The 24,703-nt window shown below is 46.9% G+C and overlaps 2 protein-coding genes across 5 annotated transcripts; both read right to left on the bottom strand.

Annotated features, from left to right (window-relative positions):
* Positions 1–96: 96 nt before the first annotated feature.
* SLC25A51 (solute carrier family 25 member 51) lies at positions 97–6,374 on the bottom strand. Of its 4 annotated transcripts, none has more exons than XR_014880276.1 (3): positions 6,253–6,364; positions 1,167–2,692; positions 97–818 (listed from the first exon to the last, which is right to left on the bottom strand). XR_014880276.1 is itself a non-coding variant. In XM_085212531.1 (3 exons), exon 3 carries the CDS (start codon positions 2,651–2,653, stop codon positions 1,778–1,780), a length of 876 nt encoding a protein of 291 aa, XP_085068657.1. In that variant the 5' UTR covers positions 2,654–2,692; positions 4,003–4,094; positions 6,253–6,374; the 3' UTR covers positions 97–1,777. The 4 variants fall into 4 exon arrangements, 3 of the variants coding, with proteins under 3 accessions (XP_085068657.1, XP_085068660.1, XP_085068658.1); XM_085212531.1 differs by adding an exon at positions 4,003–4,094 and having other exon boundaries at positions 97–2,692; positions 6,253–6,374; XM_085212534.1 differs by having other exon boundaries at positions 97–2,692; positions 6,253–6,370.
* Positions 6,375–11,360: 4,986 nt separating this feature from the next.
* On the bottom strand, positions 11,361–24,687 carry POLR1E (RNA polymerase I subunit E). Its single transcript, XM_010726260.4, has 12 exons — positions 24,507–24,687; positions 24,320–24,423; positions 23,624–23,700; positions 21,430–21,515; positions 20,610–20,665; positions 20,071–20,215; positions 18,269–18,376; positions 17,692–17,788; positions 16,822–16,955; positions 15,287–15,368; positions 14,288–14,419; positions 11,361–11,979 (listed from the first exon to the last, which is right to left on the bottom strand). Exons 1-12 carry the CDS (start codon positions 24,565–24,567, stop codon positions 11,820–11,822), a joined length of 1,242 nt encoding a protein of 413 aa, XP_010724562.1. The 5' UTR covers positions 24,568–24,687; the 3' UTR covers positions 11,361–11,819.
* Positions 24,688–24,703: the final 16 nt, after the last annotated feature.

Raw genomic sequence — 24,703 nt, 5'->3', positions numbered from 1 at the left:
AAAAAAAGAATCCACTTTTTTTACTCCATCAAGGAGTAAAAAATTAAGTAAAGTCACAACCATTACACCGGTAAAAATCAGATTCTGACAGTAACAAACATTCAATAAACATTTTATTTCAATGCAAATAACCACAACATTCAGATATAGCAATGCTCATTTGTGCTGGGCCCTTTTGGGCTGTGAAGCTAGGGACCTCATTAGGATCATAATCATGACACACTGATTAGAGCAAGTATTTTGTGACAGTTCAGCAAACAAAAGATAACCAGCACTACAAAGCTTACGAAAAGAGTAACTTGGTAAAAGTTTATCCCCATCTTTCAGAATAGGTGGTGAGGTTGTTTTGTTTTAATTTTTTTTTTTTTTCCGCCTGTTTTTAAATATAACATAATGACATAAAGTTCCCAGGACAGCCAAGTGTTTTTCATTAAGATCCTCTCCTGGTCTGGCTATGCCTATCCCCCTCCTGCTCCTTTCTCCAAGGCCTCCAGCCTCGCATCTCCCACCACCCACATCTGTAGGACACAGAACACCCATTTCTGTACATCTTTCTCTGCACTTGCCCACAGAAGTCCATCAGTGCTTCTCCAAGTGCTGCATCATTCCAAAGGTCATCTCTGTCTGCCTCCTGGTACTACAATCGCAGACTTCACCCCAGTGGGTATTACCCAGGAATTTAATCCTGGTAGTGCTACAGTACAATTCTGTCTCACAGAACTGTTAAACGTACACATCAAGGAGACAGAGCTCCAGCTTTCCTGTAAAAAGTCTTGTTGTGATCAGTTATGTCACAGCTCTGATGAAACACAAGCGATCTGCAAAAGACAAGATACCTCTGTAGAAAAGAGCTGCCTGAGAACTACTTTCACAACAGGAAAATACAGGAAAATGAACTATCTTATAATAAGCATTACAAAAAGAGACATCTTCTTTCTGGCCTCACGGCTGTAGAATAATAGAAAAAGAAGTAGTAAAAAAAAGAAAAAAAAGCAGAACAAGCTCCGCATTTACAAGTAGAAGGATTATAACACGGAAGGGCACTTTAAAGCTTTCTCATATTTGCTGCCTCTCTCCTTCCCCTTTTCCCTTTCCACATTAAACCGTGTGCGTACATACGTGCACAGAGATCTGAGTCAGGTGACACCGAAGGCAACATTCAGTACCTGCTTTTATGCTGCCGAATGAAACGTTCTGCCTGAAGCCGAGCATCCAAGAGGCCAGCAGGAGACTTGGCATAGGCTTTGTTTAAGCACAGAACTCAGGAACTCTGTCATCCTCCTCTGGAGTTGATGTCCATTTGGCCACGAGCAACGGTGAGCACTCAGGAGCCTACCTCTATCTGAGAACGTAACCTTACGTCAGCATTCTGAAGTTCATCAAACAAGGGAATGAATTTCCATCAGCCTCCCCCTGACTTTCATGTTCTACAAGGTACACAGTGGAGTGCACTCGGTCACGGAGTGTTAGGAACTTCTGGGAGTGATACTGAATTAGCCACTGGACTGACAGATGAGTCTGTGGTTTTTTGGTTTTGTTTTTATCTATTTGTCTAGTAGTTTCATTATGGGTAAGTCCACCTGCCAGCAAATAAATAATTTAAGAAGCTACTCGTAATTGCACCAAGGTTTGGATGTATCACCATTCACCCCATGTGCAGTGAAGGCCGAGACTAAATGCCCTTCACACCATGCAGGCACTGCTCCCAGGGATCAAGCATCATCAAATATGGCAAAAAAAACAAATGAATAGAAGGGACGAAGAAAATAAGAGTTTTTCATAACAGCTTTAGCAAGAACTCATAAGTTGCATTGATTATGCCCCAGGACAGGACTGAACGATGGTAATTCAGATGGGCTCCTCTGAAAAGATTGATCAATTTTCTGTCACGCTCCAGCCAGATCTTCACAAAAACTGTCGAGAAGGACTGAAATTCACCACCGATCTGAGCTTGCATGCGAGCTTTTACAACATTCATCGGGAAGAACAAGAATCCCAGCATGGCACCCAGCAGCCCTCCACAAATGAAGTCATTGACCAAATGAGTGCTGTAAGAAGTTGCTTCAGGCAGACATTGTTTGATAGGTCCTCTGAGGCCAAAGAAGAGTACGTTACTGGGCCCATTGCGGAGCAGAATAGGCACCAATCCCCGATAGTACTCTTTCATCCCGTAGACTTTCAGTACCTTGAAAGCCTGGTATGTGTTTGTGAACTTATCGTGGTGTTTGTAGTCCTGAAGCAAAGTCTGCACTCGCTCAAAAGGAGTAAGCACAGCTTCTGTGGTCCCTGCAAGCACTGCTGCCATGCTGCGTGTCAGGAGCTCAGGAGCAGTCGTGTGGCTGTGGAGCAAGGAGGAGAAATCCTCATACAAGCCGAACATGAGAGCCAGCGTGGTCGTCTTCTGCATTAAGGGTGGGAGGATGCCACGGTAGAGATTTCGAATTCCATCTTTCTGCAGCTGATGTATTGCATCCTTTGTTTTCAGACCATACAGCTGCTGTCGAAAGAGGACCTTCTGGATGGGAAAAGTAACTGCTATGTTTGTGAAGGCCGCACAGTAACCACACAGGTAATGTTTGCTAGAGGTAGCCGTAACGTCACTGCTTGGATCTTCCTCTGAACTTCCTGGGGAAAAGCCTTCTGAACCCATCATACTGTTTTTCTTACTGCTGTATACCTCAGTCCTCTTTTCCTACATCAAAAAACAGAGAAGAATGAACGTGAGCAGAGCTGCAGATGGCCCAGCTTCTTTCTCTCACACTGGCACCCAGCACTGCACATCTGAGAATAGCCCTTAAAATCCGAAGAACAGTCAGTGCCAGATCTTTCAGATGTTACACCCTTTTCTGCAGGGGTCTCATAAGCACAGGTTTTCCTCCTGGTGTTTTCTATTTGATACAGAAACAAAGAGGGAAACAAAATGACATATGAATCTCTTCTGTGCTACATTACAGCTGACAGTGGGAAGCTCACCCATTCGACTTCCCACACGGCACACCAAGGAATTCAGATAGCAAATGCTCTGCTTTCAGCCTGTTAACAGCAAAAACACAGCACTGAGCGTGGAGGCAGAAGAGAGTCAAAGGGAAAAACAAACAAACCCACCAACACACACAGTATTTCTATATAGTTTGATCCGCAATCATAGGATTAATTTAAGGGACAGGCAACTTCTAACACAGCTTGGAACATTTCTAGCAGGCCCAAGTAGTTAACCTGCAGGTTTATCTGCAGAGGAAGATGCACCTGTAACCCCTGCTTGATTTTCATCACCTGCAGAGAAGGCCTCAAGCTACGGCAGCTCTGAGGGACCCTAGAACAGCAAACGCCTCTCTACACTGAGCGGAGAAGCTTCAGAGTGACCCTTAGCAGGCAATATGTGAACATCATTTAAACGGGGATTGCTGATTCAGCAGTTACAAAGTGCTGGCAGCCCCTGGCAGCAAAGAGCATACAATTTCAGAGGCCTTAAAACCATACCAGGAGCCAGTCCTCCAACTAGGCAAGAGCTGCCACTTCTCTCACTACAGAAGCCTGTACAAACATGAAACTATTTATCTTCAGCACTGTGGAGGCAAACTGGACTGCTCAAAGTTGCATGATGCTTTACTTTGATCACGTGCATTTTCATCTGAAAGTGAGCTGCATACTTCTCTATGGATTTACTTTTCTCCTGCACACACTATGTAATGCTTTACAGTCTGACACGTGTCCTTTACAAAAATCCTAGAACGGCCTGAGTTACAAAGGATCTCAAAGATAATCTGGTTCCAACCCCCTGCTGCGTGCAGGGTCACCAACCAGCAGCCCAGGCTGCCCAGAGCCACATCCAGCCTGGCCTTGAATGCCTCCAGGGATGGGGCATCCACAGCGTCCTTGGGCAGCCTGTTCCAGTGCCTCACCACCCTCTGGATGAAAAATGCAGCGTCTGTGTTGATAAGAAAGCTCACGACAGAGAAAGAATTCAGTTTAGGTGGCTCATGCACCATGCCATATACACACCAGCTCAGAGCACCTTCTGGATGACAGCAGTTCTATCTGCACACACCGAAGCGGCCACACCTGCAGGTACTCTGGTCTCAGTCATTCCTCCACTGGAAGGGGAACAGTGGGACATGAGAGCTTAGCTCACAGTTTGGAAGGGTCACCAGAACACCACCGTTACACTGAGCATACAGAAGCCTGTGCCCAGGACATCAATTTTCCCCCACAAATAAGCTAGTAAGAGAGATGTTTGGTTGGCTTTTACGGCCCCTCTGGTGGAGCTGTTGGATGCAGAACAATGCACGGTGCAGTGACACCCCCAAAGATGAGCTGTATGGTTCAGAGCTGGGGAGCAGTAGGTGTCAGGCGCTGTGAGTCTGCCCAGCAGTGCTGGGGGCAGAACGCTGTCTGCAGACAGCCTGCAAGCACACACCACCTACTGATGATACAGCGCAGAACCCACTTTGTTACAAGCCAATATCAGAGTATCAGCTCTTAAAAAGAAAGCAAGAGGTTTGGGTCTATTGTACTGCCTCTACACAGACCCCCAGAGCTGCTGCACCATTCTGTTTCCATGCAGAATATTCCCTCCCCCGTCTGAGTGTGGCGACACATGCAGTCTTTTCTGACTGTGTGCCCCCACTCAACCCCCACACCGCTGACACGCACACGTGGCCCTTCTGCAGGACAGCAGCCCACCTACCCTGCAGCTCACTGGCTCAAAAAGGCACGGGGGAAAGAAAAGAAAGCAACAATTTTTTATCTGATACTGCCTTTTCACAGAATCACAGTCATTTATGTTGAAAAAGAACAGAAATAATATTTTAATTTTTAAATGGAGAAGACCTGTAAGATCACAGAGACTAGAAGAGGCCTCAGAATATCAAGTCCAGCTCCCCTGCTGAAGCAGGTTTCCTACAGCAGGCCACCCAGGAAAGCATCCAGGCAGGTTTGAATATCTCCAGAGAAGGAGACTTCACCACCTCTCTGAACAGCCTGCTCCACTGCTTCATCACTCTCACAGTAAAGAAGTTCCTCCTGCATTCCACTTTCTGCCCATTGCCCTTTGTTCTATCACACCACTGAAAAAAAAAAATAAATCTACATCTTAGGCCTTTTCTACTGCTATGCACCTCATCCATTTGTCTCCCACCTCCCTTCAGATATCTACAAATGTTTACCAGAACCCCTCAGGCTGAACAGCCCTGGGTTACTCAGCCTTTCCTCACACACGATATTCTCCAGGTCCTTTATCCTCTCTGTAGCACTGTCAGACCCTTCTAGGAGATCCCTGTCTTTTTTGAACTGGTGAACCCAGAACTGGACACACTATTTTAAATGTGGCCTCACCATTACAGACAAGAGAGTTAGGATCACCTACCTCGATCTGCTGGCCATGCTCTTTTAATGCACCCCAGACAGCCCGCAACCTGTCCTGGTGCACATGGTAATCCTCACCCAGGTGTAGGACCCCACACTTGTTCTTGTTGAAGAGTTGTTGAAAGTTCCTCTTTTCCACTCTCCAACCTGCCCAGATCTCACAGGAAGGCAGCACAGCATGTCCCCTTGGTGTGCCAGCCACTCCTCCCAGCTTCGTATTACAGGAAACTTGTTAGGGTGCACTCTATCCCTTCCTCCTGCTACCTGATCAAGACACTGAACGAGACCAGCCCACCCCTGCCGTGCCCACCAAGCTGTGCTCATCAGTGCTGCACCTCCACGGCTCTGGGACAGCTGCACAGACGCTGACCCCACCACTCCCTGCACATTCTGTCCCAGTGTCTGACCGTCTTTCGGAGAAGTTTTTCCCAATTCCCCACTTGAGCTTCCCCTGATGAAACTTGATGCCACAGAATCACAGAACGGTTGGGTTGGAAGGGACCCCAAGGACCATGAAGCTCCAACTCCCCATCAGCCTCCACATTTTATAGCAGCCCAGGCTGCCCAGGGCCCCATACAACCCGGCCTTGAACGCCTCCGGGACGTTCGGGACACCCACAGTCTCTCTGTGCAGCACCCCTCTCTCGTCCCGTCGCCGTTACCCGCAGCAGAGGCAGAGCCCCAGCTCACCACAGCCTCCTTTCGGAAAGCCGCGGAGAGCAGCGAGGTTCCCCCGATCCTCCCGTCGTCCCACGGCAGCCATCGCAGCTCCCCCTCCCGCCCCCTCGGAACTCCCGGCCGGCCTCCCGCCGTTCTCCGGTCTCGCTCCGCCGCCCCGTCCCGCCCGCAGCCGCAGCCCCGCGCCCAGCGGCTCCCCGCGCTCCTCACCGCATGTCCCGTCAGGCGGCGGCCGGTGCGGATTCCTCGCCCCGCGGGAAGGCCTCGGCGAAGGCGCGGCGGCGCAGCGGACGGCGGGCGGCTCCCGCGCTGCCGGACGGACGAGGACCTGCGGGCAGAGCGGACGCGGAGTTACGGGGAGCGGAAGCCGCGCGGCGCCTCCCGGGCCCGCCCTCAAGGTCAGGCGGCGGCGCGCCGAGCCCGGCCCCCGAACCGCGCCGCCCCGCCCCGGCGCCGCGCCGCGCCGCCCCCCGAGCCGTGCCGGGCCGAGCGGAGCCGGGCGCGGCACCCGCGGCCCCGGGACGCACCCGCAGCTCCGGCCATGGCGGGGCGGGACCGGCCCGAGCCGCGCGTCGCGGTGTGACGTCCGACGCTGCGTGATGACGTCACCGGCGGCGCCGGGGGAGGAGCCCCCGGGGAAGGCGGGGCGGCCCCGCCCCTCCCGCAGCCAATCGGGACGCTCGTGGGAGCTGAGCGCGTCTCGGCGCGCCGCGGGGCCGGCAGCTGCGGGACGATCGCGGGTCTCCTGGGCGGCGCTTGGTGGCATCCTGCTCCCAGACCCTCGGGTCCGTTCGTGATGCTAGCTTGCAAATACGCTCTCCTTAGGGAGAGGAAGGCTGCAAGCTCTTCCTGTCACAGAATCACAGAATCGCAGAATGGCCAGGGTTGGAAGAGACCTCAAGGATCACGGATCTCCAACCCCCTGCCGCGTGCAGGGCCGCCAACATCCACATTTCACAGAATCACAGAATTGTAGGGGTTGGAAGGGACCTCTAGAGATCATCGAGACCAACCCCCTGCCAAAGCAGGTTCCCTACACCAGGTCGCACAGGTAGGCGTCCAGGCGAGACTTGAATATCTCCAGAGAAGGAGACTCCACAACCTCCCTGGGCAGCCTGTTCCAGTGCTCCGTCACCTCACCGTGAAGAAGTTCTTACGCACATTCGTGCGAAACTTCCTGTGCTGCAGCTGATGGCCGTTTCCCCTCGTCCTGTCTCCACGTACCACTGAAAAGAGACTGGCCTCACCGCTATGGCCGCCACACCTCAGATATTTATAAACCTGGATCAGGTCCCCTCTCAGTCGTCTTTTCTCAAGGCTGAACAGACCCAGTTCACTCAGCCTTTCTCCATAGGGGAGATGCTCCAGGCCCTTCACCATCTGTGGCTGAGCTGCTGTGAACCTACCTGTCTGGCACTTCAGGTTGTGGGGGAGGCAGAGAGGTTTCAGAGATATGATGGTGGCAGCAAGGACAGCTGTGCTATCAGCTTCTCCTGATCCTTCCAGCTGTAACCTATCCTTCTACTGGTGTTTCTCCTCACCCTTGCTGGTGGTTATGCTGAGGAATGGCATCCATCATTGCAAAGCTTCAGGGACCTTTCTGTGCCTTTCAGCAGGGTGCCTGATAACAGACAACAGCACTCATTCAAACTGTGAGGAGGGAGTGTGCATTTGTAAGGGAGCCAATCCCTTGTTCTGGTGCCATGGTGGAACATGGGTTCTTTACATCGCAGGTTTCTTTACATTGCTCTGTAATGTGTGAACTTTTGCAAGCAAGGTAATAAATCAGCACCATGCTGTAAATTGTTTGCCCCGCACCAGGCATTGTGTTCTTTGCCCCAGTACTAGGGCAGGGTCTGGTCTCTTGTTCAGCAGGCTGCAGTTCCTGCTGGCTGCCACCCAGCTCCTTTGCAGGTGGTGACTATGAGGAGGAGCAGCCTTCAGCCCCACTGCAGGCTCGTGGTGCTCCCAGCACTGTCCCATCCAGAAAGGCTTTGGTCCAGGCGTTGTTTGGTCCATCGTTGTTTGGCCCAGGCAGCACTTTGAGCTACAGCAGGAGCTGTGGGAGGGAGAGGCTGCAGGCACGATAGGAAGGGAGAGTTAGCACTGTGTACCAGAAACCCACAGGAAGTAAAATTTCAGTGTGCCTCAGCCCTTTGAGAGTGATTTCTCGGCTGCTGGATTAATGACCAGCTTACCCTCTTCTCCAGCAGCTGGGAGCAGTTGTGTTTCTCTGTGGTCTCCTCTTTCTCGCTTGTTTGAGTGACCTTCCTTTGCTTTTATTCTCTCCACACGTGCACCGCAGTGCAGTAAGATACACAGTGGCCTTCGCTCATGCGTTGTGTTCCTTGGCAGAGGAAAAGGCGTCATCCGTAGCCATCAGATCTAAGGGAATAAAGAAGCTGGCATTAATATTCTGCATAATACAACACCTGCATCTTAGCTCGTACTGTCTTGCCTTCATCTGCTGGGAATGATTCCTCCCACTGTGTACATTTTTGTTTGGTGTCAGTTGTAGATGTTAAAAGCTTCTTGTCTGTTTTTTCTGCCCCTTCTGCTCTTGCCATTCTGTGGGTGGTAAGAAATAGGAATGGCACAACTCAGTGCTGTATCGTAGCAGCAGCCAAGAGGCTGCTTCTGCTGCTGTGGATGGAGCAGAGGGAAGGATGAGCAGCTCAGCGGCGTGAGACACCATCTGCCTGCCTGGCCTGATGAGATGGCAGCACCAGGGTGGCACTGCTCCTGCAAAGGTGGGATCTGTGTAGCAGAGATTCCTGTCTCACATTTCTAGGAGTCTGACTTGTCTTAGCCACCAGCTAGGGATCTGATGATGGGGTAAGGTCTCCTGGGCTTCATTCTTTCTTATCTATAGTGACTGGTGTCCTTTGCCCAGGTACCCTGGGGACAGCACATGGTGATTCTGCTGCAGCTTGGGGCCTGATGCATGCTCCCTGGCTGCCTTCCCCAGCGTGGCACTGCCCGTGCTCCTTCCACCTCGTTCAGCATTAGCACCATTGCTGCCTGCCTGATTGTTTTGCAGCTTCACTATCCAATGTGGAGCTGTGGCTGCTAATCCCTGCAGCTCCAGCGTGTTTCTGTGGGGGCACAGACCTCTGCCCCATGATGCTGCCCACTGAAGTACAGGCACCACAGGGTTGCTGCAGGTGATCCACCACCTGCTGAGTCTGCTCAGTACACAGCTTCTTGCTGCGGGACGCTGTGAAATCCTAGCATATAGGACAGCCTGAAGTAGGAGGTAATTTCATTCTAAGGAGATGCAGAGTCCATCAGGTGTAGCTGTAAGCAGGAGGCTGGCTAAGAGGCAGAGCAGTGAGGCCATGCTGCAGCAGGCAGCACCATGTACCCCATCTCCTTACATTGCCCTGTGTGTGCAGATGCAGCCGTTCACTGCAGTAGATAGGATCCTGTGTGGGCATACAGCTTGTCCAACCATGTGGCCACGTGTTCATGAGCCCATTCTGCTTTTCCAGTGGTTCTTATTACGTGTTTCTCCATGCCTCTTCCATGCTTTTACAAAAGTATTTCATTGCCATCATCAGGCTCACTTGCAAATGCTTCTTCCACGTCCACACAGAGATCAACAGGTTAAGCTCAAAGCCATTTGCAGTTCTGTGTAATCACTGCCTCCCTCTGTCGTGGGTATAAGGCAAAATGGAAAACCACTTTTAATAGTGGAAAAAAAAAAAAACTCTCAGTAACAGAATTATCTTGTTAACTAGACAGCATGGGATGGAGAAACTGCATTTCACGTGGCTGCAAGATCCCTTCCAACCCAACCTTGTGGTGATTCTATGATTCTATGAAATTTATGTTGCCTTCAGGAAAGGACAATTAGGAAATGCAAACTGGGAGACTGTTATACCTGGCATCACTCAAGAAACACAACAAAATAAATTCGGCAATCAAATAAACAGAATTTGGGAGAAATGAGCTGGCATAACAAAGCCATTTTCATTTCTTTATCTGTCATTTGCCCTCTTCCATTCTCATTCGCTGCAATTCCAGCAGCCAGTCCCTGGAAAACACGTAGGAAACAAAAAGAAAGTCGCCAGCAGAAATGATGCCTACCTGCGCACAGCTTGTACAGATGCCAGAGCAGAAACAGAGTTGTTTCACCATTCCTGCACATAATGCATATGTCAACTGAAAATGAAGTCCCAAATATACGAAAAAACCAATGATTTATTTGGAAATCTTGAAACCTGTTCTCAAACCTATCAAAACTGTTCACAAGGCTGTGGCTAGCCAACATATCAAAATGCATTAAATTATTTTACCATAACTGGAGCTTGCCATAATTTAAGTCCCATTTCAAATGCTGCTCTTGTCTGAAACACAGCACAGATGAAGTGATTTCACCTTGAGGATGCATGTTTAACTCACTTAAAAGAGCAGTCAAATCCACCAAAAATGCCAGATCTGTGAGCCATGTTTAACTTTCAAGTTCTGGCACAAGTTTTCCTTCTGATTCCCTAAAGGACTCGATTTCACTTGGCAAATCATAGACTTTTTAGTATTTAACCCTGACTTAGCCACCTTCCTTCAGAGAAGCTAACGATGACCATGCAGTCAGCATCCACACTTCTAAGGAGCTCCTAGAGCTGGCGATGATCAGACTTCAGTTTGTAGCTTTGATGATGATTTGCACAACATCAACCATTTTCTTGATGCCTGATGCAGTGATATTTTGTAAAACTTGAGTTACCACTGGTAGCTACATCATCTTCTGTGAATTTTGTACATCCCTTTTGTACCAACCACTGCTGGCTCACCATCTGTAGCTGTACCACATGTGCTGACAAGAGTTAAAGAAAATCACTCTCATGTATATATATTTTTTACTGCTTCTTACAAATCAAAGAGATATAGCTGTGCCTTTCAGTGGCACCAAAGAAGCCATTTCCTCGGTGACATTGTATTTGTTATCAACGTCTCTAATGAAAATGGCCAGTAGAACTATAAATGTAGCATCAGTACTTTCACCTACTGCCAAAGCTTAATATTTAAAATTAGCAGCTTTACTCTCCGATTTTTTTTTTGATAGATTTTTCTTGTTTCCTCAGTTCAACCAGCAACAGACTGGTGAGATCAAATTATTTTAGAAAAATCTTTTTCTGTTTTTCAATCAGGACACATATCTATCATGCTTTCCACACATTGCTTAACAAACTCAATGTTAGGAAATGGTTTTGATTTTTTTATGATCAGGCTTCCTGTCAGGTAACTAGCTTTTAAAGTTCATTTTAATTAAAAAATAAAAATTAAAAAAAAAAAAAAAAAAAAAAAAGTAGAGGTGATTTTTTTCAGTTCCACTATTTTATTTTTACAGAGCATCCCCTGATATGCATTTCCATGTGGCAGCGTGTTTCTGCATATAATGTCTTTTGAAGTCATAATCTCTGAAAACTGACACGATTCCTTTGCAAATTAAGCAGTGCCATATTATTTGTCTGTGCTGCACTGCACCCTCCCCGTGTCCCGTGGCCAGGCTGCTGGGAAGGTCAGATTTTGTGTGGAAGGACATGGTTTAGTGAATATTATTGGAGACAGGTGGATGGTTGGACTGGATGATCTTGAAGGTCTTTTCCAACCTTGGTGATTCTGTGATGCTGTGAACACCTGATCCCATCAACTGAGAGACTTCAACGAGGCTGTGCCATGATGCTGGAAAGCCAAATCCAAGACAAAAGCATTCCCATGATGCTGCGTGTGCAGAACAGCTGTTGAGAATGAAAGTGTTATTTCAACCCTGCTTTTTAGTTAATCTTTCTGCGTTTCCTCCGGCTTCCTGATGCTTTCTGCACAGGCAAGGGGAGAGAGAGGGTGCCAAGCTTGTGATTTTCATCATTCTCAAGTCCTGGCATCCCCTTCGCCTTGGAGACCTTCAACCGCATGGCCCTTGCAATGTCCATCATCCTGGAAAACAGCAGAAAAACACTGTTAGTGGGGCAGAGAGGTCCTCTGAGGAAGACACTGCAAAAAGAGCAGTAGCTTTTGCACCTCAAGAGAAAAGCTAAGAGGCAGAAGCAAGCAGGATGTCTGCTCTGCATCTCAACACAACCATGAGAACATAAGCTGGAAGTATTTGAAGACTACAAGGCAGAGCCTTGCTGGAGAGGCTAAAACACCACCAAACTGGACACAAGCACCTCAGAGAGGTATTATAAACTCACGGTGCCTTACTGCTGTCTTGGGGAAAAAAAAAAAGCAAAAAAAAAAAAGCAAGCAGCCTGTACTAGTTTCCCAATAGAATCTTATACTATGAGTGGCAGGATGGAGAGAACCTAGAACAAAGAAAGCATCTCCTCTTAAATGCTGAAATACAGCAGTCCTAGATGTGAACAGAAGTCTTGGTTGAGATCTACTAAGTAGGCTTGGTCAAGATGTCACAGGCCAGAACACACCTGGAGACTTGTCAAACACAGAACAAAGCACGTCTGAGCAAATGCAGCAAGGAAATGAAAGTCCTCCCTCATCTGGGGCCATGAGAACACGTCTCAGAATCCTCTCAGCTGACTTCACATCTTTGAAAGACAATCAGATTCAGATGGCAAGAGATATCTGGTAATATTCAAACAAACCTCCCACTCTAGGTTATGACCATTCCAAGGCTAAATCAAGTGGCTCGTGGCCAGATGCCTCATCTTCATTTTTCCAACAGGTTGCTGCTTCCCTCACTTTTTTCTTACTACCATGCTACAGTCTATGCTCCCAGCTCCAGTACAGCACTTAAAAGCAAAAACTTTGGTGTTAATTGCAGAAAAAGAGAATGTCTTTTATTGAAAAGCTTACTTCCAAAGCAAGAAAATTTAAAAAAGTATAGGAAACCAATATCAGATTATACTGTTAAAGCTGCTATTAGACAACAAAGAACAGAACTGGTAGCAAAACCCAGAAATCTTTGCAACAGGTTTGACTATATACCTTACAAACCCAAGAGGCAGCTAACAGCTCTGATAACTTCCAGTTATCCCAGAGTCTTGATATTAAATCCGTTTAGGAGAAGCCCCAGCTTCTAGAATGTTTTTCACAGTGGTACTGAAGGGGTTTTGTCCTTTCAGTTCCTTCCCAGCTGCACCACCTCTAAACAACCCCAATGGGAAAGATAAACACAGTGGAGCTAGGCAGCAAATGTCTTTAGAGTCACCACAACTTGCAGAACAGGAAAGGCTGGGACAGCTATCACACACAGCTGAGCAGCTACTAACAGGGCCATCTGACCCACTCCCAAACAATAACAACAAGCTGCCAGATGAGCTAATGATGTCGGTTGGGAGATTTCCCAACAAGCTCAGCAGACTGGCTGATTAGTTCTGATCAATTCCTGATTGATTCTGCAGGAGCCAGAGAGATATTACAGTGCAAACTGCAATGGAAGAGTTCTCAGTGCCAGAGAGCTGTCGGGCTCTGCCTGACACCTGCAGGTTGAAGCGTGTCTTGCAGCTAGCAGTACAGAAACATCACTTGGCAGGAGAACAGTTATTTCTCCACAGAAAATTTAAGCCTAGGGAGAAATTTCTCCAAAACTGAACATGACAAGCATTGATTGCCTGGATGCTTATACTGCATGTTGTTCTCTACCCATTCACCTTCACTAAGTTGGCACTGGGAGGAGCAGCCAGAGAGCTATGCTGACATCCAGACAGACTCTGACAAACTGAAGAGGTGAGCAGAATCTTATGAAATTAAATTGCAAAGTCCTGCACCAGGGGAGGAACAGCAACTACATGCTTGTGATCTGCCTGTGAGACAGAAAAATCTGTTCCTAGCTTTCCAGCTACAGTCGGATACAAATCTGCATCCAAACTGGTAACTAGCTGACAAGGTCTCTGCAGAAAGAAGGGATACGTTGTTCAGTGAGGAACAACGTGATTTGGCAGGCAAGAAAGAGCACTGGGTAGCACCTAGATAGGTTTTCTGCCATTTTGTGCTGCCTGCCTTAAGTTTTCCCACTTTCAAATAGATGAAAAGCCTTACAGTGCACCTGAGCAGCTTTGTGAAAAGCACCCTTTCAAAGCTTTGAGTTGTATAACCACCCCATTACATGTTGCAGGGCTTGAATTTAAAACTTCGAGACACTCAGAGTCCAAATGCAACTTAGAAATCTCACAGCAGGTGTCACTATACTATATGGGGACAGAAGAGGCTCCAGAGCTCCCTTCCCCATGGACTGCTTGCATGAGGACCATAGGCATCGTAATAGGCATGAGCAAATATGACTCACCTGCTTTCATGGAGCTTCAAGTCATTCTGCAGGACAGTGAGGTCTATTTGGAAGTTTTTAATGTGCAGAGCCAATGCAATGACATACGCTGCAATTTTAGTCTTCAGTGATGCAGAGATTAAATTCTGAACACTAAACAGCACGAGTGAGAACAGATGAAATGCAAAGAGTTAGCAAACCCAAAACACAACCATTTATGAGGAGCAGACAGAACTGGAGCCTCAGTTAGCTATGACAAGCATTTCTTAGACATGAAAAAAGAGCTTTAAGCAACACATCTCTGATCACAGGGGCCTTCAAGGTCTTCCTCACCAACTGCCTATGTTTCTGTTCAATAGTGCAGGCCTCTGGAAATGTTTACGGGTTTACAGACTTGATTAAATCAGTATCTACTGACACTTCTGCCTCTTTGGCACACTAGCAAGAGGACAGCAAGGTGAAGCTGATCTCAGGGTACTCACTGCAACCATTAATGGCACCTTGAATACAAAACACACAGAGCAGGTCTGAAAGCATTTATTTTGACTGCTCACCTCTGGCCTGAGTCTTTATTGACAGATGCTCCCTCTGGCCCATTTGGACTCAAACTTTCTTGTTAACCTCTGATTCACAGCAAATAGCAGCTGCATGATGGCTGACGCACGGCAGTTAGGCTTGTTTTGTGCCGAGGGTATTGGACTCTTGAGGAAATGCACTGTAGCAACAGTTACAATTCTTCTCACTCTTGCTGATAAAGTCAGCCTGGTGAGGCTGACTAAATTCACAGGCACAGGCTTGTTTATGCACACATGATTCTGCCTCTTACATTTTAGACTTGCATTATTCATAGATGAACATCAGTCAAACAGAATATTCTACCTGGCCTGGTCTGCTACTCAGGAGAACCTTCTGCTGTTTCCGTTTCGGTGCAGCGTTATTTGATAATGACTCTGTGGCCCTTCAAGCTGTATTCTACATCATCTGAACATCAATAACATCAAATCAATCGCAGTTCCTTACCTGCCATTGTTGTAGGTCAGTGAAGTGAAGTTCTTCATGAGTTTCCTGCTAATGATGTGAGGGCATTCAGGACCCATGGGATCTAAGATAGAAAGGGGTTTCGCAGTGAGCACCAAGACTAGTTATTTTCACATCCATTTCAAGCCTCCTAGACTAACTCCTGTTGGATGACTCCTGCATCTTCACCAGTGCAGAAAGATATTTACAGACAGGCTTACCTTCCTCACCCATCTTCCCTGTCACTGAAAATGATAACGTTGGAATTTTTATAAGAAACAGGAACACAAGGTCTGTGAAATGCAGCAAGTCCTGAAAATCTCAATCAAAACATTTGTGTGGTGCTTTTGAGAAAAGCAGATCCTGCCATTTTATAAGCAACATTTTGAAGACTGTCATCCACACACTGAGATATTAAGCAAAGTCTGACATGAACCCCCATTCTTGAGAGCACAAAAACACCTAAAGATTGCATTGTGTATGTAGGCCTCTTGCAGCTAAAAAATGGAGGCTAGATGAGGGAGAGCGCTGATAGTTTCCTGCCTCCTGGCTTAGGAATGAAGTTTGACAATATAAAACGTGTTTTTAGGTACAGAAACCATAAACTATCAATGAGCGAAAAAAATCTCAAATTCAGATCTAATATTTTATCTCCTACAAATAGGATCTCACAGCAGGACCCTGATGTATGACAGTTAGGAAGGGACTGAAAAGAACGGCACATGTTTCTCCCAGTAGATGCAGACCTAAAACTCCACAATGACATGGAAATAATGACCCTCATCACAGAATCATAGAAACCACAAGGTTGGAAAGGACCTGCAAGATCATCCAGTCCAACCATCCTCCCATCACCACTGCTACCACAAGCACTAAAGCAGATCTCGCAGCTCCTCATCCAGATGCCTCCTGAACACTGCCAGGGATGGTGACTCCACCACCTCCCTGGGCAGCCATTGCAGTGCCTGACCACTGAGAGAAAACGTTCTTCCTCATGTCTAACCTAAACCTCCTCTGGTACAACTTGCGGCCATTTCCTCGGGCCCTGTTTGTTGCCTGGGAGAAGGGGCCAAACCCCTCTTCACCCCAACCTCCCTTCAGGCAGTTGCAGAGTGCAGTGAGGTCTCCCCCGAGCCTCCTCTTCTCCACACTGAACAATGCCAGCTCCCTCAGCCGCTCCTCATAAGACTTGTGCTCCAGACCCCTCACCAGCTTTGTTGCCCTTCTCTGGACACGCTCCAGGGCCTCAATGTCTTTCTTTGGGCTCCAGGGCCCAAAACTGAGCACAGTACTCGAGGTGTGGCCTCACCGGTGCTGAGTACAAGGGGATGAGGACCTCCCTGCTCCTGCTGACCACACCATTTCTCATGCAGGCCAGGATGCCGTTGGCCCTCATGAAACAAGCTGAACTGCAATTGCTGCAAGTAGCCATTTATCAAACGGGTTACTCTGGGTAGCTTTAGTATTTGCTATGATAGTAACTACAAACCAAGTCCCAGCAGTTGGCTGAAAAGGGGAAGAGCCGAAAATTTTCTTACGCTTCTTCTTGATTATTTTCAGAAAGCTGAACTTAATAAGGATATCCAGAAACCACAGGCATCGAGCTTTGTGATCCCTGCTCTTCTCATCAGCAGGCAGGAACTTCAGCTCCTCTAAGACAAAGGAGCAATGGCTGAAGAGGAAAGAAAAGGAGCATGAGGCCCAAAGAATCAGGGACTGCTACTTATTAGAACTGTACACAACACACCCTTAAATTCAATGCACAGCTCCTTCAGGTTAGAATAGTTCCCTAGACACTAATACAGGAAAGCTCACAATGCTGCTGTGTGCACGTTTTCTTTGTCCATCAGTCAGCACATTTCTGCATGTGGCACCATGCAGGTCCCTGCACAGCAGAAACCACAAGTTTCTGCTTAGGCACAGATGGGAAGCAGTGGAAGTGAGCTGTGGCTTGTGCTTTACCTGCTTACTTCAGCACCAGAACTTAACACAAGCCAATGTCCATTTGAAAAGCCACACCAAATTCCAGTTACGACAGTATGTGGTGGGAACAGTGCTAACCACAGGCATGTCATTCTTAGCATAGATCTGTGGTCCCATATCTAGGCATCTGTCTTCATCCTGCACTTTGGATTTACTCCCTATCTTTCCCTAGAATCAGTTCCCAAAAGGACAACTGCACTGTTGTGCACAGCACCTTTTCTCCCATAACATTACACCTCCACACTTCCCAAAGGTAAGCACAGAGATGTGGCTGAACCTAATGTCTTCCCTTTAGACTGGAGACTGTAACTATCCATACTGTGGAGCTGGTAAAGCTGGTAACAGCTGCCATCCTGCCTGTAAAAAGAACCACATTTTCACAATGCCAGCCTTAGCTATTAAAAAGCTGCTTGCAGAATTATTACCTTTTCTCTTCTGTTTTCTTGGCGACTTCTTCTGGAGTGATGTTAATGAAGGCTGCTGCTGGACTCTGCAATGCTTCATATTCTGCTGGGGATAGAACTGGATGGACTTTAAGGAAAAGAACACAAGGACCTTCTCTCTTTACTGGTTCTGAATAGCTCATAGTGAGATACAGTCTGTCAGCTCTTGCTATAGGAGGTGTGGGGCAGGGAAGCGGGGAAGAAAATTATAAATTAGCAGGATGTAACAACAGAACTTGTAACCCAAATCAAATGTCTCTGAAGTATAGTGGCTCAAACACAAAGAATTTTCTCATACTTTTGGCCTCACTGCTTTTCTTAGCTGAATGGCTCCCAACAGGCAGGCACAGTATCCCCCTCTTTATAGGAAGAAGGAGAATACAGAACTGGCAACCCCAAAGCCTCAACATACTAAGTTCCTGCTCTCAGCTTTTGGCTTGTGAGGGAAAAAGGCTCAGCTCTGCTGTCACATGCCTAGCAGCACTTTCTCCCACATGCCAGACTACCAACAAGGAGGTTTACAGGAAACGGAAACCACACTGCCACTGAAAAAAGATACTGTCCTCAAACTTGTAAACATTTTCTGGTTTGTCAGCATCTTCATGACATGGTGGTAGGAAAATGGACATGTTTTGGTCATCATCTTGGGCCACATCCTGGATCAAAGCTTTGGAGTGAAGTAGAAAAGAAGACAGCATTTGGACCATGCAGACAAAGCCACAAAGAATACAATCGCAGTCCATGACTTCTTGTAAACACAAATAGGGACTTTGGGTCAATGCTAGTTTAGTTTAGGGAAGATCTTATTACTTTCTACAAATACCTAAGAGGAGGTTGCAGTGAAGTTGGACCCTTTTTGCACGTATCCAGCAATAAAATGAGAGGTAACGGCCTCAGGTTGCAGCAGGGAGGGTTAGGTTGGATATCAGGAAAAATTTCTTCTCCCAAAGTGGTCAAGCATTGGAACAGGCTGCCTGGAGAGGTGGTAGAGTCACCATCCCTGAGGGTTTTCAATAAAAGGGTAATTGTGGCACCAAGGGACGTGGTTTAGCAGGCATGGTGGTGATGGGTTGATGGTTGGGCCAGATGATCTTAAGAGATCTTTTCCAAAGTTAACTGATTTTGTGATTTTGAGTTGGAAGGGACCCACAAGGACCATTGACTCCAACTCTTGGCTCTGTACAGGACCACAGAAATCTCATACTGTATTTCTCAGAGAGTGTTCCAAATGCTTCTTGAATCACTTCTGTATGCTTTCTGCTACTTAAGACTCAGAAATGCCCTAGGCTAGAAAAAATTCAAGGCAAGAAGTGCTCCAATACGAACTGATTGGTACAACAGCACCTCTTGTTTCTACAGTGTGTAAAAGAACATTGTTTTGACACCGTGTCCCAATGGATATCCATTTGGCCCAGAGTAACTCATAGAGCACAGCAAACACGGAGTATGGAACACAAGGGATAAGAGTTCTAAAACTGATGAGAGATGATAGTCAGCAGATGTCTCTCTCATTCATAGCTAATGCAGGTTAGAATCCCACAAGCACTGAAAGAAGGGAGCTCTAGAGGTCTGAAGTCCAACTATCTGCTTGGACTTGGACTGCCTCCAGCTATGTCAGAGGAGCCCTGGCTTTGTACAGACTTTGGAGGTTACCTAAAGAACAGTGACCATACACCTCCCTGTAACCTGTCCCAGAGCTGCACTAGCCCTCCAGGCAAGAAGTCTCTCTCCCACAATCTGGAGATCATTGCAACTTCTGCTGCTAACACTTTCTGTAAAGCCTTACACTGCTGGGAAAGGTTAGGCTCTGACTGCCCTTTCAGGTAGCTGTGGACTGTTGCTAGCTTCCCTGTGGCCTCCTCTTTACTAGGCTAACCAAACTCAAAGAATTGTGATACTGCTTAAGTCATAAGATACTATTTAGGCTATTTTCCATACAATGTGAAGCCAGTGTACAGCTCACCTTTTAAACCTTTTATTAAAGAACAAACAGTTCATTAGTGACCCTTTTCAAGCCAGGTGAATTTACCACATTTATGTTGGTAGAGCAATGCCCATGAACCTCTAGAACAAAACAAAAATGGGCAGAGATGGACACTGATAACACAGGAGCTTTCCCTTACCCATGCAATGTCCGCACTAAGCCTAGCCAGATTAAAAAAAAAAAAAAACCAACAACAGCTCCTTTTCCAATAAAAATTGGCAAGTTCCTCAACACGTGCCCATCTCAGCAGTTAAACCAACCACCTACCTTCTTACTCAAGGAAAACACCTTTCTTCTTCCTGCCACATTTGGCAAGGAATGGACAGGACGGAGGTAATTTTGATTGCCTTTATCAACATCTTAGACAACATTCTTACCTGTTACCCCCTTTGCATCTATAACATCTGCTGCTGCTTTAGTCACAGCTGTATTGAGAATATCATTGCCCACTGCATTCATTCGCCGAGAGTTCAGAGCTCGCTTCTGCTTGCTGGTACCAAATGCTTCAATGCACAAATCCACCTGTGCATAACAGAGAAGCAAATGACAACACACTGCTGAATTCAGCACACTTTGCATGAAGGAAGAATACCCAGATAGCCACTGCTTGTCCTACATCTACATTTTTAAAGTAATCTCAAACACATCACTGGGTACAACCCAAGCATAGTACAAAAAACGCAAGAGGGCACATTTACCTGGGTCTGTAGACAAGCCTGAAGTAGAAAAATACCCCTAAGCTAGACACTAATAACATGCTGTCTCACAAACTTTCAACACACAGAAAGAGTGCTGACCCTGCAAATTTGTCCTGCACAAAATCAAACATCTCAGTCTCAGACAAGTGTCTACTGCTGTGCGCTGGATAACTGTACATATATATATAGCAGATTATGATATCGGGTTTCAACTTTACCTTTTCTCTGTAGGATTTATTCTGATAATCCCTTGTGTCATCAGGAATTACATTATCTACAAAAGAATAAAAATTAGTATGCTTGGCTTGCAGCAGGCAGGAAAATGCATGTATTTGGTACCCCTTTAGTTCTAAAACATTACAGAAGGTCTAGATACTTCAGGATCTTCTCTACCGGATTTTGTTAATAAAAGAATACGTTGAATATAAAAGATTATGTACCTGAAAAAAAGAGGGAAAAGCAGGACAATTTTTGCTACAAAATCTAAAAGCATAATGCAGATTGTAGCAAAACTAAACTTCTGTTGCCCACAAAAGAAAACAGTTTCTTAAAGATCATATTCTTAGGGTTATTTCAACTAGATTCAGTAATAAAAAGCAGTTCTGCTGTGGAAAAGCTGCTCTTTTTTTTTTATTTTTATTTTCATTGAATGATTCAGTCTGATGACTTCATTATTTCCAAGCTTCCCTCAGCAGGAGAAGGCTGCAATTATTCTAAGCAGTGATAACTTTATTTCTAAATCTGGTATTTCCACCCTCCCACCCTGAGCTCTCTGCTTAACCCCTTCCCTGAATTTCAGCTATGATCTTGCTTCCTGCTCCCTTCTCCCTTTCTTCATGCCATGCTGTTCCCCAGGTGCAGAGAGAGTGATGTACCTTCCTCCCCTCATTCTAAGACAGTACAGCAGAAATGAGGAAATAAGAGTAGGAGGAAACAGAGGGCAATGCTGTCAGTAGCCAAATAGTTAGTTGCTGAACGCATACATATTTCCAGGATGCTGTGACCTTGTCGCCAGGGTTAAATACAGAATTGTCCTACCTGACAGTAAGGGTTGCATGTTGAATATTTCAGCATTAAAGACTTGCATTTGCCCAGAATCCTTGTTTAAAACACCAAGAAAATACCTGGGGAGAACAGGTGCAAATGATTACCAGTGACAGACTCAGAGCTGAGAAAAATGAATTTGCCGTCTCCAAAACAGGTTAATTTCAATCAAGTCAAATATTTTTCATTTCACACTTCAGAGGAGCGAACCCAAATAGTTTGCACTGCTCCTCACCACAGAATCATAGAACAGATTCATAGAATCCCCAGAAAATGGAAGGGACCTTTAAAGGTCATTTAGTCCAACTCCCCTGCAGTGCACAGGGACACCACAGCTCCATCGTGCTGCCCAGGGCCTGATCCAGCTTCGTTCTGAAGGTCTCCAGGAACGGGGCATCAACCACATCACTGGGCAACCTCTTCCAGTGTCTCACCACCCTCACTGTAGAAGATTTTTTCTTTATATCCAAGCTAAATCTGCCCTCTTTAAGCTTGAAGCCATTTCCCCTGTCACCACAGACCCTGCTGAAGAGTCTGTCCCCTTCTTTCCTGTAGCTCTGCTTTAGATATTGAAAGGCTGCTATCAGGTCACATAAGAACTGTCTCTTCTCCAGGCTGTACAGACTCAGCTCTCAGCCTGTCCTCATAGGAGAGCTGTTCTATCCCTTGGATTATTTTTGTGTCCCTCTTCTGGATGTGTACCAACAGCTCCATGTCTCTCCTGCACTGAGGACTACACATTTGGACACAACGCTCCAGGTGAGCTCTCACCAGCACAGAATAGAGAGGCAGGATCACCTCCCTCACCCTGCTGGCCCCATTTCTTTTGATGCAGCTCAGGAAGCAGTTGGCTGAAAGGGCACACTGCTGGTTCATGTCCAGCTTCCCACCCACCAGTACTCCCAGCTCTTTTTCAAAAGGGCTGCATTCAATCCTTTCTTACCCCAGCTTGTATTGGTAGTGAGGGTTGCCTCAACCCAGGTGCTAAATTTTGCATTTCGATTTGCTGAACCTCACGAGGTTCACCTGGGTCCACTGCTCAAGCCTGTCTAGGTCCCTCTGAATGGCATCCCATCCCACTGGTGTGCTGACTGCAATCCACAGCTTGGTGCCATCAGCAAATTTGCTGAGAGTGCACAAAACTCCACTGTCAATGTCACTGATTAAGACATTACAGACTATTGGCCCCACCGCTGACTCCTGTGGGAGTCACTGATCTCCATTCAGACATGGAGCCATTTACCACCATTCTCTGGACTTGAATTCTGCAGCCTGTTCTTCGCCCATTGAACAGCTCACCATATATTTTCAATTTGGAGTGAAATAACTAATAATCCATACCATGACCCTTTCAAAAGAACAAACACAAGGACATTAAATGCCTGGAAGTATCTCCCCTTCAGAGTTTCTGCAATTGTTTACTCTTCATTGTGTCACCCCATTTTAAGAAGCCCCTGTAGTCAGAGTAGAGATATACCATGAGCAAACAGTGCAGGACAAATGGAGCACATTCACAAGGTATACCATTTGCTAACAGCAGCCTGACACATGTTACATGCATTTCACAGCTCTGCAGGTTAGATATAACAAAGTAAGATGATTTTATGTTGGTTTTCCACCTACTCAAGAGGTTCTTCTACCAGAAGATGAGGAAGATCACTCATACAAAATAATTCTTAGGAATTCATGGGATTTGCCTCAATGCCATAGAGATCACCTTCTTAAACCTGGACGTGTGAAAACTGATGATTTCACCAAGGCTTCCCATTACAGCATGAGGCACAGACAAATTATTAATTCATACAGCACCACTGTACTGTGGCCCGAAGTTAAATGGTGACTAATAACCCATCAGGTTCCTGAATAAAAGATGCTGATCTTGGCAACAAAGAAGGAATGAAGCTGTTGTCCCCAGGTTTCAGCTATGTGCAGACACCTTCTCACCTTTTCCTCCAGCAGAGCTATACTCCACTTATGTATAAGATCACAATTCCAAAGGAAGTAACAAACACAAATAGTGCAGCTGCCAGGAGCTTATGTCTACTGCCCAAATCCTCTGCATTCACACCATGGTCTCAACAAGAACTCATCAGCCAGCTTTACAGAAGGCTACAAAAAATATTCTACTTGTGCAGTTTCTCTGCCTTCACCTCCCTGTTTCTGCCACAGAGTTGCCAGCTACCCATACCTGCATAGGGAGTTACATTTCATAGCTCCACTGCTGAAGTTATTCCCCACATATGAAAGCCTTTCAGTTTCTGAAACCTGAAAAAACAAAGGAAAATTACTTGAATGCATTATTTGAAAGTGCATATTTCCCTGCACACACTTTATTCTCTCTGGTGATACAAAGCTTGACACTGCCACAATCACCATACCTTAAAGCAGCAGAAACAGTGTGTGAAAGAGTCAATAGAGAAGAACATTATCTACTGGTCAGCTTCACATACTACCTGCAGTGCTTTAGGTTGCTCAACATAGTTACATAAAGCTTCTCTAAGTCTACAAAACAAGCCTTATAGATGTCAAAATGAGCCAAAGGGCAAAGAACTGTGGAAAGCCATCATTACAAGGCAGGGGAACTCAGTTTACAGCACAGTTTTCCACGCTGCATTCAAAACTTTAGCATCATTTGGTGGCTATGATTAGCCAGCTGAAAACAAAGCTAGCACAAACGGCTCAGACATTTTTAAGTATTTGTGTCTCTACTTGGGCGTAGGATATTCCCTATCGTGAGGATTTTGGCTGAGAAATCATTTATTCATCCGCTGAACCACGCATGCGGACAGCCACAGGAATTAACAAGGCGCTGCCGTGTGCCGTGAGACCCCGTGAGAAGGCACGTGGTGCTGCCGGCGGGGCCGCCCAGACAGCCAGGCCTCACCAGGATCCTTCGCCTCTTCTTCCGGGGGTTGGCCACATCGCTGCTCCGATAGAGGGAGAAACGCACGGCGTCGGGCCGCTGCAGCTGCCCATTAGAGAACGTCACTGCGGGCAGAAAAACGGGCCGTGAGCCTTGCCCCGCCGCCTGTCCCGCCTCCCAGCCCGGCCCGGCCCCGCGTCTTCCTCACCCAGCAGCGCCGGCTGCTCCTCCTCGAGGTCCCCGCGGTAGCACCACGTGGCGGCGGCCATAGCACGGTGCTCACAGTAGCGCTCCCGGCTCGCTTACCGCACAGCTTGAGTGCCGGCGCTGCTCATTGGTTGCTGCCGCAGCGCGATAGCGTCACTTCCGGCCGACGCGGTGAGATGGCGTCACTTCCGGTCGAAG

Source organism: Meleagris gallopavo, chromosome Z (assembly GCF_905368555.1).
Source record: "Meleagris gallopavo chromosome Z, MGAL_WU_HG_1.1, whole genome shotgun sequence".
In the NCBI taxonomy this organism is placed as follows: Eukaryota; Metazoa; Chordata; class Aves; order Galliformes; family Phasianidae; genus Meleagris; species Meleagris gallopavo.
Note: the sequence above shows the minus strand (reverse complement) of the source record. Positions and strands in the feature narration are given on the sequence as shown.